The 14,494-nt window shown below is 39.1% G+C and overlaps 1 protein-coding gene across 7 annotated transcripts in view; it reads right to left on the bottom strand.

The window, feature by feature from the left end:
- Window positions 1-14,494, bottom strand: part of MICU1 (mitochondrial calcium uptake 1) — a 236,443-nt gene that overhangs the window by 142,348 nt on the left and 79,601 nt on the right. For all 7 annotated transcript variants that reach the window (XM_032256311.1, XM_032256308.1, XM_032256312.1 and 4 more), the window contains exon 5: window positions 325-368. In XM_032256311.1, coding sequence (XP_032112202.1) covers window positions 325-368 — 44 coding nt within the window. The remainder of the gene's footprint in view (window positions 1-324; window positions 369-14,494) is intronic.

A 14,494-nucleotide genomic window follows, 5' to 3' on the forward strand; every position in this document is an offset into this window, starting at 1 on the left:
TTGTAAGAAATGTCAATATAATATTGGGGGGCTTATTAATCTTTATGATGGCTATTAACATTCAAAAGTCAACAGACACAAAATTAGCCCTTAATATATACAGTAGGCACTACATGAGAGTTACCTTACATAGAAAAATATAGAATCTTCTGCTTGATTCTTTCAGTAGAGGCATATGAAGGTACAGACCTCCTACCCTAAGCATGCTCTTTTGATAAGATAAATAGGTATTCAGTGATTTCTCACATATAACTATAGAGAAACTTAAAAATCTTCTTAGTAAAATAATAGGATATATGTATAGAAGTGTCATAGTTTGCTTACCTTTCCATCAAAGCGTTTTATTATATATTGATCCAGACCTAAGTCTGTAAAACAAAAGGAAAAAACATTTAGCCACTGATTATAACTCAAGTGAAATATATAAAATGACAGCTCTTGATTTTGTTTCCAGACATTCAATTAAAAGTACAAAACATTTATTCAAAGGCCACAAGAAAGAATGTTTTGCCCCACTTTCAGATTCAAAGTGTGAGTGTTAAGAGATATCAACCCTTTTATTTTACATATCAGAAAAGTAAGGCTCTAAAAAGGTTAAAGTGTGCAAACTTATTCAACAGTAGAGTCCAATTAGAACTCCAGACTCTCCCAGGGTAGTGCTCTTTTCATTGTATCAAAGTGCTATATTATTTTTCATTAAGGTAAGAAATATTGGTTTAATCTGAATGCACAGTAATTTTTTGTATCAAGTTCAAAAAAAAAATTCAATACAAAAAAAAAAAAAAAAAACCTATTGCAATACACCTAAACAGACACAAACAGGCCATCTTAATACTACCTTTTAAAGTTGGGTCCCATATTAGATATTTACTTGGGAATACCCAGCACTGATAAAAATTAAGTGAATATATTCCTTGGCATTGAGGGCAGGGATATTTTTGTCTTTGCATACAGCTTTATCCCCAGCATTTGAAACAGGGCTTCATCAATAATTATCTGCAAAAGAATGAATGAATAAGATACAGTCCTTGCCTTGAAAAGTCACAGTTTAGTTAGAAAGACATATGGATATAATAATTAACATTACAACGGAGCATAAATTAGTTCAATAACAGGGTGCTGTGGGAGTTTTGAAAGTGGAGAAATTAGCACCCCGTTACACTTATTTTCTTGCATAATTATTCAGTTCTTTTCTTTCAGTTGTCACTAGTTCAGGCCCTTACATCACTATGCCCACAGTATTACAATCATCAGATTATCATTGCTCCCAGAAAAAGCTTTTTACATTTCTACTTCAACACATTTGGTTATACATTCTTCTTATCTAAAATGTGCCTCATCTTCCAGAAGTCAGCCCTAAACAAATGGAACCACTGACTGTAAAAGAAACAAAATTTGGTAGGAGGATCCAAGATGGCCGTTTAGGAAGAGCTCAGGATTGCAGCTCCCAGTGAAAGTGCAGAAGGTGAGTGGACGCCACATTTTTATTGCCAACAGACTAGGAAATTCCCAGGCGCAGGAGCTCCACGGGGCGCCAGAGCAGCTGTTTCGGCCAGCAGGGCTGTGCCGGCCAGCGCCGCTGCTTTGCCCCACGCGGCTGCTTTGTGGGCGCCCCGGAGCAGCAGTTCTCTGTACAAAATACACAGGTCCGGGTGCCCCTTTGGCTGGCGATTGGAGCCATGGGAACTCGCCCATTTGTCTGCTTAAAAAGGGGACTGAGCAGGGAGCCAGGAGAGTAGATTCCAGGGCAAAAAAAGTGCCACGAATCTCAGTGCCGCTGTTTAAGCCAGCACAGTGAGTTGTCACATGGGAAAAAACACACACCGTGGTGCCTCTTCAACAGGCGACTGGAACACCAACTTAAAAAAAAAAAAAAAAAAAAAGAGGCTCTGAGGCAGGGAGCCAGACGATCAGGCTAGGCTGGTCCCACTCCCACAAAAGAACAGCAACCAGAAACTCTGGATTGAGTGTTTCACAGCAAGCACAGCTGAACCTGGGACAGTTCAGCTCTGTGGGGGAGGGGCGTCCGCCATTACCAAGGCAGCCTGCCACTACAGAGGTAGTCAGCCAATGCCGAGGCAGCCCACCGTTGCCAAGGCAACCCGCCATTGCTGAGGCAGCCCATCCTTGCCAAGGCAACCCGCCACTGCAGAGAGGCTCTGGCTTAACAGAGGCGGGCCACCATTGCCGAGGCAGTTCTAACTACACCCATATAAACAGGACTGCAGGGAAGTTCACTCGGCAGCTGGGTGGAGCCCACAGCAGCTCAGCAAAGCCTCTACAGGCAGACAGTGACTAGGCTGTCTCCTTGCTGGACAGGGCAGCTCTGAAAGAAAAAAAAAAAAAAAGAGAGAAGGCAGCAGGATAACCGAAACTCATAAAGCCCTAAATCCCTGGGACAGAGCACCTGGGAACAAAAAGCAGCTTATGAGTTCTGCTGCAAAAGACCTAAACGTACCTGCCCAGCAGCTCTGAATGAACAACAGAGCTCACAGCTCAGCATTTGAGATCCTATAAAGAAGGGACCATCTCCTCAAGCAGCTCCCTGACCCCTATATATCCAAAGAGCCACCTCATAAAGGAGAGATCAGACTGACACTAGGCGGGTATCCTTCTGGGACAAAGATAGCAGAAGAAGAAAACTGGTAACAACCCTTACTGTTCAGCAGCTGCTGCAGGTGAACCCCAGGCAAGCAGTGCCTGGAGTGGACCTCAGCAGACCTACAGCAGAGGGGCCAGACTGTCAGAAGGAAAACCAAGAAACAGAAATAACCTCATCATCAACAAACAGAACGTCAATCTGAAAGATTTGAGACCCAATCTGAAAGCCAGCGACTACAAAGTCGACAGGTGGATAAATCCTTAAAGACGGGAAGAAACCAGCACAAAAAGGATGAAAACACCCGAAACCAGAGCACCTCTCCTCCTACAAGGGATCACAACTCCTCACCAGCAAGGGAACAAGGTTGGATGGAGTACGAGTGTGATGAAATGACAGAATCAGACTTCAGCAGGTAGGTAGTAAGAAACTTCTGTGAACTTAAAGAACATGTTCTAACCAAATGCAAAGAAACTAAGAATCTTGAAAAAAGATTTGACGAAATGCTAACGAGAATGGACAAAATAGAATGGAATATAAGTGAATTGATGGAGCTGAAAAACGCAACACGAGAACTTCACGAAGCATGCACAAGTATCAACAGCCGAATTGACCAAGCAGAAGAAAGGATATCAGAGGTCGAAGATCAACTCAATGAAATAAAACGAGAAGGCAACAATGGAGGAAAAAGGGTAAAAAGGAATGAACAAAGTCTCCAAGAAATGTGAGACTATGTGAAAAGACCTAATCTACGTTTGATAGGCGTACCTGAATGCGACAAACAGAATGAATCCAAGGTGGAAAATACTCTTCAGGATATTATCCAGGAAAACTTCCCCAACCTAGCAAGGCAGGCAAACATTTAAGTCCAGGAAATACAGAGAACACCACAAAGATATTCGTCAAGAAGAGCAACCCCAAGGCACGTAATCGTCAGATTCACCAGGGTTGAAATGAAGGAGAAAATACTAAGGGCAGCCAGAGAGAAAGGTCGGGTTACCCACAAAGGGAAGCCCATCAGACTCACAGCAGATCTCTCGGCAGAAACCCTACAAGCCAGAAGAGAGTGGGGGCCAATATTCAACATCCTTAAAGAAAGGAACTTTCAACCCAGAATCTCCTATCCAACCAAACTAAGCTTCATAAGTGAAGGAAAAATAAAATCCTTTGTGAACATGCAAGTACTCAGAGATTTCATCACCACCAGGCCAGCTTTACAAGAGCTCCTGAAAGAGGCTCTACATATATAAAGGAACAACAAGTACCAGCCACTCCAAAAACATGCCAATAGGTAAAGAGAATCAACACAATGATGAATCTGCATCAACTAAAGGGCAAAACACCCAGCTAGCACCAAAATGGCAGTATCAAATTCGCACACAACAATATTAACCCTAAATGTAAATGGACTAAATGCCCCAATCAAAAGACACAGACTGGCAAATTGCATAAAAAGCCAAAACCCATCGGTGTGCTGTATCCAGGAAACCATTCTCACATGCAAGGATACACAAAGGCTCAAAATAAAGGAATGGAGGAAGATTTACCAAGCAAATGGAGAGCAAAAAAAAAGCAGGAGTTGCAGTTCTCATCTCGGATAAATTAGACTTTAAAGCAACAAAGATCAAAAGAGACAAAGAAGGACATTACATAATGGTAAAAGGATCAATGCAACAAGAAGAGCTAACGATCCTAAATATATACGCACCCAATACAGGAGCACCCAGATACATAAGGCAAGTTCTTAATGACTTACAAAGAGACTTAGACTCCCACACAATAATAGTGGGAGACTTTAACACCCCATTGTCAATATTAGACAGATCAACCAGACAGAAAATTAACCAGGATATCCAGGACTTGAACTCAGACCTGGACCAAGCAAACCTAACAGACATTTACAGAACTCTCCACCCCAAATCCACAGAATATACATTCTTCTCAGCACCACATCACACCTACTCTAAAATTGACCACATAATTGGGAGTAAATCACTCCTCAGCAAATGCAAAAGAACGGAAATCGTAACAAACAGTCTCTCAGACCACAGTACAATCAAGTTAGAACTCAGAATTCAAAAACTAACCCAGAACCGCACAGCTTCATGGAAACTGAACAACTGGCTCTTGAATGTTGACTGGATAAACAATGAAATGAAGACAGAAATAAAGATGTTCTTCGAAACCAACGAGAATGAAGACACAACATACCAGAATCTCTGGGACACATTTAAAGCAGTCTCTAGAGTAAAATATATAGCAATAAGTGCCCACGTGAGAAGCAAGGAGAGATCAAAAATTGACACCCTATCGTCAAAACTGAAAGAACTAGAGGAGCAAGATCAAAAAACCTCAAAAGTCTAGCAGAAGACAAGAAATAGCTAAGATCAGAGCAGAACTGAAGGAGATAGAGACACAAAAACCCTTCAAAAAATCAATAAATCCAGGAGCTGGTTTTTTGAAAAGATCAACAAAATAGACAGACCACTAGCCAGATTAATAAAAAAGAAAAGAGAGAATAACCAAATTGATGCAATAAAAAACGATAAAGGGGATATCACCACAGATTCCACAGAAATTCAAACCATCATCAGAGATTATTACAAACAACTCTATGCACATAAACTAATAAACCTGGAAGAAATGGATAAATTCCTGGACACTTGCCTCCTCCCAAGCCTAAACCAGGAAGAAGCCGAAACCCTGAACAGACCCATAACAAGGTCTGAAGTTGAGGCAGCAATTAAGAGCTTACCACCCAAAAAAAGCCCAGGTCCAGACGGGTTCACAGCCAAATTCTACCAGACATACAAAGAGGAGCTGGTACCATTCCTTCTGAAACTATTCCAAACAATACAGAAAGAGGGAATTCTTCCCAAATCATTTTATGAGACCAACATCATCCTGATTCCAAAACCTGGCAGAGACTCAACAAGAAAAGAAAACTTCAGGCCAATATCCATGATGAACATAGATGCAAAAATCTTCAATAAAATACCGACAAGCCGATTGCAACAGCACATCAAAAAGCTTATCCACCATGATCAAGTAGGCTTCATCCCAGGGATGCAAGGCTGGTTCAACATATGCAAGTCTATAAACATGATTCACCACATAAACAGAACCAAAGACAAAAACCACATGATTATCTCAATTGATGCAGAGAAGGCCTTTGACAAAATTCAACAGCCCTTTATGCTAAAAACCCTCAATAAGCTAGGTATTGACGGAACGTACCTCAAAATAATAAAAGCTATTTATGACAAACCAACAGCCAATGTCATCCTGAATGGACAAAAACTGGAAGCATTCCCCTTGAAATGTGGCACCAGACAAGGATGCCCTCTCTCACCGCTCCTATTCAATATAGTATTAGAAGTTCTAGCCAGAGCAATCAGGCAAGAAAAAGAAATAAAGGGCATTCAAATAGGAAAGGAGGAAGTCAAATTGTCTCTATTTGCAGACGACATGATTGTATATCCAGAAGACCCCGTCGTCTCAGCCCCAAATCTCCTGAAACTGATAAGCAAGTTCAGCAAAATCTCAGGATACAAAATCAATATGCAAAAATCACATGCATTCCTATACACCAATAACAGACTTAAAGAGAGCCAAATCAAGAACAAACTTCCATTCACAATTGCCACAAAGAGAATAAAATACCTAGGAATACAACTAACAAGGAATGTAAAGGACCTCTTCAAGAAGAACTACAAGCCACTGCTCAACGAAATAAGAGAGGACACAAGCAGATGGAGAAACATTCCATGTTCATGGTTAGGAAGAATCAATATCATGAAAATGGCCATACTGCCCAAAGTAATTTAGAGATTCAATGCTATCCCCATCAAGCTACCAATGACCTTCTTCGCAGAACTGGAAAAAAATCACTTTAAACTTCATATGGAACCAAAAAAGAGCCCGCATAGCCAAGCCAATTCTAAGCAAAAAGAACAAGGCGGGAGGCATCACACTACCGGACTTCAAACTATACTACAAGGCTACAGTAATCAAAACAGCATGGTACTGGTACCAAAACAGATATAGACCAATGGAACAGAACAGAGGTCTCGGACGCAACACAACATATCTACAACCATCTGATCTTTGACAAACCAGACAAAAACAAGCAACTGGGAAAGGATTCCCTGTTCAATAAATGGTGTTGGGAAAGCTGGCTAGCCATGTGTAGAAAGCAGAAACTGGACCCCTTCCTGACACCTTACACTAAAATTAACTCCAGATGGATTAAAAACTTAAACATAAGACCTAACACCATAAAAACCCTAGAAGAAAATCTAGGCAAAACCATTCAGGACATAGGTGTAGGCAAGGACTTCATGACCAAAACTCCAAAAGCATTGGCAACAAAAGCCAAAATAGACAAATGGGACCTAATCAAACTCCACAGCTTCTGCACAGCAAAAGAAACAGTCATTAGAGCGAATCGGCAACCAACAGAATGGGAAAAAATTTTTGCAGTTTACCCATCTGACAAAGGGCTGATATCCAGAATTTACGAAGAACTAAAACAGATTTACAAGAAAAAAACTAACAAGCCCATTCAAAAGTGGGCAAAGGATATGAACAGACACTTTACAAAAGAACACATACATGAGGCCAACAAACATATGAAAAAATGCTCATCATCACTGGTCATCAGAGAAATGCAAATCAAAACTACATTGAGATACCATCTCACGCCAGTTAGAATGGCGATCATTAAAAAATCTGGAGACAACAGATGCTGGAGAGGATGTGGAGATATAGGAACACTTTTGCACTGTTGGTCGGAGTGTAAATTAGTTCAACCATTGTGGAAGACAGTGTGGCGATTCCTCAAGGACCTAGAAATAGAAATTCCATTTGACCCAGCAATCCCATTACTGGGTATATATCCAAAGGATTACAAATCATTCTACTATAAGGACACGTGCACACGAATGTTCACTGCAGCACTGTTTACAATAGCAAAGACCTGGAACCAACCCAAATGCCCAACAACGATAGACTGGATAGGGAAAATGTGGCACATATACACCATGGAATATTATGCAGCCATCAAAAATGATGAGTTTGGGTCCTTTGTAAGGACATGGATCAACCTGGAAACCATCATTCTCAGCAAACTGACAGAAGAGCAGAAGATCAAACACCGCATGTTCTCACTCATAGGCGGGTGTTGAACAATGAGAACAGATGGACACAGGGAGGGGAGCACTACACACTGGGGTCAGTTGGGGGGAAATAGGGGAGGGACGGTGGGGGGTGGGGAGCTGGGGAGAGATAGCAAGGGGAGAGATGCCAGATGTAGGTGATGGGGAGGAAGGCAGCAAATCACACTGCCACGTGTGTACCTATGCAACAATCTTGCATGTTATTCACATGTACCCCAAAACCTAAAATGCAATAAAATAAATGGGAAAAAAAAGAAACATAATTCATAACACAGAAAGAAATGTTAAAAACAATTTTAATTTGCAGCCTGACAGACATTTAAGAGCGTGCAAGTCATAAAGGCTGATATTTAACAGAACAGGCTTCTGATAAAAGAACAGAGAACAAGAAAGAGTTCTAGACAATTAAAATTGCCTATCTCATCTCCCCCTATTTTATATTTTACTTTTTTTTTGTTTGAGGCAGAGTCTTGCTGTCACACAGGCTGTAGTGCAGTGGCATGATCTCGTCTCACTGAAACCTTCACCTCCCAGATTCAAGTAATTGTCCTGCCTCAGCCTCCTGAGTAGCTGGGATTACAGGCATGTGCCATGATACCCATCTGATTTTTGAATCTTTAGTAAGGATGGGGTTTCGTCATGTTGGCCAGCCTACTAGGTCAGGTCTAGAACTCTTTACCTCAGGTGATCCACCTGCCTCAGCCTCCCAAAATGCTGGTATTATAGGCCTGAGCCACTGCGCCCAGCCCTATTTTTTAATATGCTGTCAAAAGATAAGGATAAGGTAACCTCCCAAACTACTGCCAAAAGGCAGCGCGATAGAAAATAGAAAATATAAGACAGAATTATAGAAAACAGAGACTCAATCCAAGGGATTTAGCATCCTACAAGACCTTTCTCATTCAGAAATAGTAATAAAATAATCCAAAAAATACTAGCAGAAACTTTCTCAGAACTAAAGAGAGACAAACTCAAAGACCTTACCAAGTGTTCTAAGCATACTAAACAAAACACTACCCACATTTCAGTGTATGCTTATGAAATTTCTGAATAACAAGGATAAAATCTCCTAAAGAGTTTCAGAAAAAAAATCTTCCTGGTTCCTTACAAAGGCATGAGAATCAGAATAGAATCAGATGTCTCACAAGTGAAACCTGGCACATCAACTAAGGGAGATATATGCTTACTAACTGCATCCATACTGTCCAACAGAAATATAGTGTGAATAACAAATGCAAGTCACAAGTGTGATTTAAAAATTTTTAATAGCCATCTTTAAAAAGGTAGAAAGGATGAAATCCTGTCATTTGAGGCAACATGGATAGAACTGGATGACATTATGTTAAGTGAAATAAGTCAAGAACAGAAAGTTGAATACCACATGTTCTCACTTTTATGGGGAAGCCAGAAAAAGTTGACCTCATAGAAGTAGAAAGACCTGCTCCAAAAGACATTTTATTCTTCAGCGGGGGAAGAAATGACACCAAAGGAACTTAAAAACATTAAAAAAGACCAACAGAAATAGTTACTATCTGGAAATATATAATGTTTTCTCCTTGTAAGTTATGTATGATAGTTACTAAAAAATCAAAACAATGTCTGGTAGAATTTTCTATGTATATAGTTATAACATATAGGACATGACAACATAAAGTTAGGAGAGACCTATATGGTGGTAAGATATCTATCTATATTCCACTGAAAGTGGTAAAATATAAATCCTTAATAGACTGTAACAAGCTAAGTATGTATATTACAATACCTACAGCCACTAGTAGAATAAAGATAAAAAAAAAGAAATATTGTTAACCCAAAAGATTAATTCAAACTATACTAAAAAATTTTCAAATAATCCAAAAAGAAGGCAAGCAAGGGGATAAGAAGAACATAAAAAAGAAGGAAAAATAAGAAAAATGCAAATAAAATAGTAGACCTAAATCCAAACATATCAATAATTACATTAAATATAAATAATCTAAAATGCAATAATTAAAAGACAGGCTGTCATACTGTATCAAAAACAAGATCTAGCTACATGTTGTCTACAAGAATCCTATTTTATTTTTTATTATTTGAATTTATCATTAAGTTTTAAGGAACCCCATTTTAAATATAATGACATAAGGAGGTTAAAAGTAATAGGATAGGAAAAGATATCATTAAAAAAATAATCAGAAGAAAACTGGAGTGGCTATATAAACATCAGGCTATGCAGACATCAAAGCAAAAAAAAAAAATTCACATGGATAGAGAGAGTCAATTATGTAATGGTAAGAGGGTCAATTCACCAAGTAATATTAATAATCCTAAAAATGTGTATACCTTAAATAGGAGAGTTTCAAAATATGTGAAGCAAAAACTAGAGCCAGGCACTGGGTCATGTGCTTATAGTCCCAGCTTCCTGGGAGGCTGACACCAGGAGGATCACTTGAGGCCAGGAGCCAGGAGTTCAAGGCTGCAGTATACTATGATCAAGTCTATTTACAGCCACTGCACTCCAGCTGAGCAACACTGTGAGGCCCCACATCTCTAAAATGAATAAACAAACAACAAACAAAAAACCAAACTGATAGCACTGAAAGTATGAACAGATAAATCCAAAATTAAAGTCAGACATCAACACCCTTCTCTCAATAACTGATAAAGTAGACTGCAAATCAGTTAGGATATGGAAGACAGACAGCAGATTAGTGGGTGACTGGGACTTTGAGGGCAGGAAAAAGAGGTAAAGAAATATAACGAATGGGAATGAAGAAACTCTTGGGGGTGATAAACATGTCATTATATTAACTCTGTCAATGGTTTCACTAAAATATACATATAACTAGTATGTCAAAACTTATCAAACACTTTATAAATATGTGCTATTTATTTTATATTAATTATATCTTAATACAGTTAAAAATAACATACAAACTATCAAGCAGAAGACTGAAACATTTAAAAATATCAATAATGACAACTTCTGTGTGTTAAAAATCACAAATAAGATAAAAAGACAGGCCCCAGACTAGGAGAAGATATCTGCAATGTATATAACAGATTTCAATAAAGAATATATAAACTACTTTTGCCAAAAAAGAGAATTAAATGGAAAAAATGAGCAGAGACTACAAACAGGCAATTGATAGAAAAGGCAATATAAGCAGTCAATAACATGCAAAGATGATAAGCCTCACTTGTCATTAGTCACATGAAAAATAAAATACACTTTAAAACATTTTAAAGTGTAGACGGTTTGTGTGTCTGTGATCAAAGTTAAGCTGTTATCAGCTTGCAATTATCTGTTATAATTATGTTTTTTATAAGCCTCATGACAGCACAAAGAAAAATCCTGTAATAGAGACACTAAAAATAAAAGGCAAAGAATTAAAATATACTACCAGAGAAAATAACCACAAAGACAGACAAAGAGGACAGTAACAAAGGAAAAAAAGGAAGAGAAGGGTTACAAAACAACTAGAAAATGAGTAACAACGGCTGTAATAAAGGCCCTGCATATCAAGAGTAACGGTGACTAAAGATGGTCTAAATTCCCCAACTAAAAAACACAGAATGGCTGAATACATTTTCTTTTTAAAAGACTCAACTATATGCTGCTTATAAGAGATTCATTTCACCAGTAAGGACACAAATATATTGAAAGTAAGGAAAGAAAAAAAGATATTTAGAAAGAGAAACCAAAAGAAAGCAGGAGTAGCTATACCTAGATAAAACAGATTAGAAGTCAAAAACTGTAAAAGGAGACAAAGAAGGTATTATTTAGTAATAAAGGAGTCAATTCATTAAGACGATATGACAATTGTAAATATATATGAACCTAATCTCAGTGCACATAAATATATAAAGCAAATATCAGTAGATCTAAACAGAGAGAGACTGCAATACAATAATTGTAGGGGGCTTCAACATCCTATTTTCAGTAATGAGCATATCATCCGATAGAAAACCAATAAAGGAACATCAGATTTAAACTGTACTCTGGACAAAATGGACTTGAGAGATTTACAGAACATTCCATCCAACTGCTATAGCATACACATTTTTCTCACCTGCACATGAACACTTCTCCATGACAGATCATATGTTAGGCCACAAAACAAGTCTTAACAAATTTGAGAAGACAGAAACTATATCACGTATCTTTTCTGACCACAATGATATAGAACTACAAATAAATAACAGGAGGAACCTTGGAAACATTACAAAGATGTGGAAATCAAACAATATGCTCCTGAATAATGGGTCAATGAAGAAATTAAAAAGAAAACTAAAAAATTTCTTGAGGCAAACAAAAATGGAAATACAACATGTTTTTGCAATGGAATATACTGAAAACAATTCTAAGAGGGAAGTTGATAACAACAGTACCTTAAAAAAGAAGAAAGCCCTCAAATAAACAACCTAATATTGCACCTTGGGGAACCAGAAAAACAAGAACAAACTCAACCAAATATTTGTAGAAGAAAGGAAATAATAAAGATCAAAGCAAAAATAAAGAAAATAGTAGAAAAAGAAGAGATAATTATTTTACTTTCATAAGTTTCTTAAAATTTAAATCTGATAATACCAAGTGTTTATAGGAATGCAGAGGAAGAAACTCATATATTCGTGGAGAGAAGATAAATTATTGTATCTACTCTAGAAATCAATTTGGCAATGTTTAGCAAATGTGAAGAGGAATGTACTATATGGGCCAGCATGTTCAGTTCCAGTTATATGCTGAAAATAACTTCTTGGCCAGGCGTGGTGGCTCACACCTGTAATCCCAGCACTTTGGGAGGCTGAGGCAGGTGGATCATCTGAAGTCAGGAGTTCAAGATCAGTCTGACCAACAGGGTGAAACCCCATCCCTACTAAAAATACAAAAATTAGCTAGGCATGGTGGTGGATGCCTGTAATCCCAGCTACTCAGGAGGCTGAGGCAGGAGAATCACTTGAACCTGGGAGGCGGAGGTTGCAATGAGCTGAAAGGATATTTTCTTGACCCTTTCACAGGACTCTCGACAGGGGTGCCTTGTTTGCTTAGCTTGCCCCATTTACCTGTCATGGGAGGTAGCGTGCAAGTGAATGAGTGCAGGAACCAGGCAAGCAAGTGCAGGAACCAGTCAACTGCTTTTGGGTGCTGGCAGAAGCAGACACCATGTGGGTCATGTGGCAGCATATAGATTGCGTGCCTGCAACTCTTGAAGCCCCAAAAGGTGGTTACAGTGCTCCTTTAGCTCTGCCATCCACAGATGGCTTAACAGTTAACAGCTCAGTGGGCCCTTTGCCTCATCGTGTGGGATGGCTGCCCTCAGCCAGCAAGGACAAGGGCCAGTGTGACAGCCTTTCTTTGGGTATCTGTACTTGTGGCTCCCAAGCTCTTGTCTGGCGTCCAGGAAAACTGAGGTCGCATGGAAAAATTGAAGGATGGTGAATGCAAAGGATTTTATTGAATGATGAAAGTGGCTCTCAGCTGGAAGGTGAGCTGGAAAGGGGATAGGATGGGCAGGTAATCTTCTCAAGTCCGGCTGTCTCTGGTTGGGCTCTTATCCAAAAAGTCAAGTCATCAAGCTGTCCGTTGAAGTCAAGTCACTTCTCTCCAATGTTCAGCCGCTTCTCTGCTTCTGAGTCTGAAGTCTTTATGGGCACAAGATTGGGGGCGAGGTGGGCCATGGGTAGTTTAGGAAAAGGCAACATTTAAGCAAGCAAACAGGGATAGAAGTTCTCGCTTTGGGATGCAAGTTTCAGGCTTTTTGGCTTGAAGGTGGGGTTTTGTCAGGGACTGCCCCTGTCTGCCTAGAATTTCTCTGCCTGTTGTTGCTATCAGTAGAATACAAGGACCTTTTACTGAAGGAACTTACCTTGTTGGGAAGAAAACATTAGTACAAAAATGTTTTTAAAATATATTCCATGTATATAACCATGTGCAAAATTATTATTAACCAAATTAAAAGTGCTCTAAGGGGCCGGGCATGGTGGCTCACACCTATAATCCCAGCACTTTGAGAGGCCAAGACAGGAGGATCATGTGAGCCCAGGAGTTCCAGATCAGCCTGGGCAACATAGTGAGATCCCATCTCAATCAATCAATCAAAGTGCTGCAGGTAAGATTATTATTAAGGATACTTAGGGGTCATCCTAGAGATAATATGTAGTTGAGGAGAAATCACAATATGATCTGTGTTTCCCTCTTTTACACACTTTTCATCTCCAAAGAAGATGAAATCACATCAAGATAATAAGGTCAGCCAGTTGGATATAGTGGGGAAAAAAAAAAATAGGGATCCTCTTTGCAAGAGGCTGTGCTTTGCTCTAAAGAAAGCCCAAGTTTTCCTACATAGAACTTTAAAAATTCTCCGCATGCCACTGTTTCCTCAAATAATTGGCCAGCTATGCAGAGCTGGTTACTACAATAGCAAGCACCACTCAGAGCCTAGAGCCTGAAGCAAATACCTAACTCATTATACCTAGGGATGGCAATGACATTCAGACTTCACAGAGGGAGATGGGACATATTCAATTCACACAGAATATTTTTTCCTTTTAATGTCCATCCTACTTCACTATGATTACTCCAAACTTTCTTGACATTCAGTACAGAAAAATTCTTATTCATCTTGCACTCTAAAGATCATCTGTTCCCTATTCATTTTAAAACTGCTTAATTTTTGGCCTTCATGTGGTCTGTGCTTCGTGATTATTTTTGAACAGTTCTAAAAGTAAAATGTACAAA

The sequence above is a fragment of the Sapajus apella genome, unplaced genomic scaffold, assembly GCF_009761245.1.
Source record: "Sapajus apella isolate SASKATOON/1434 unplaced genomic scaffold, GSC_monkey_1.0 scaffold94, whole genome shotgun sequence".
Taxonomy (NCBI): domain Eukaryota; kingdom Metazoa; phylum Chordata; class Mammalia; order Primates; family Cebidae; genus Sapajus; species Sapajus apella.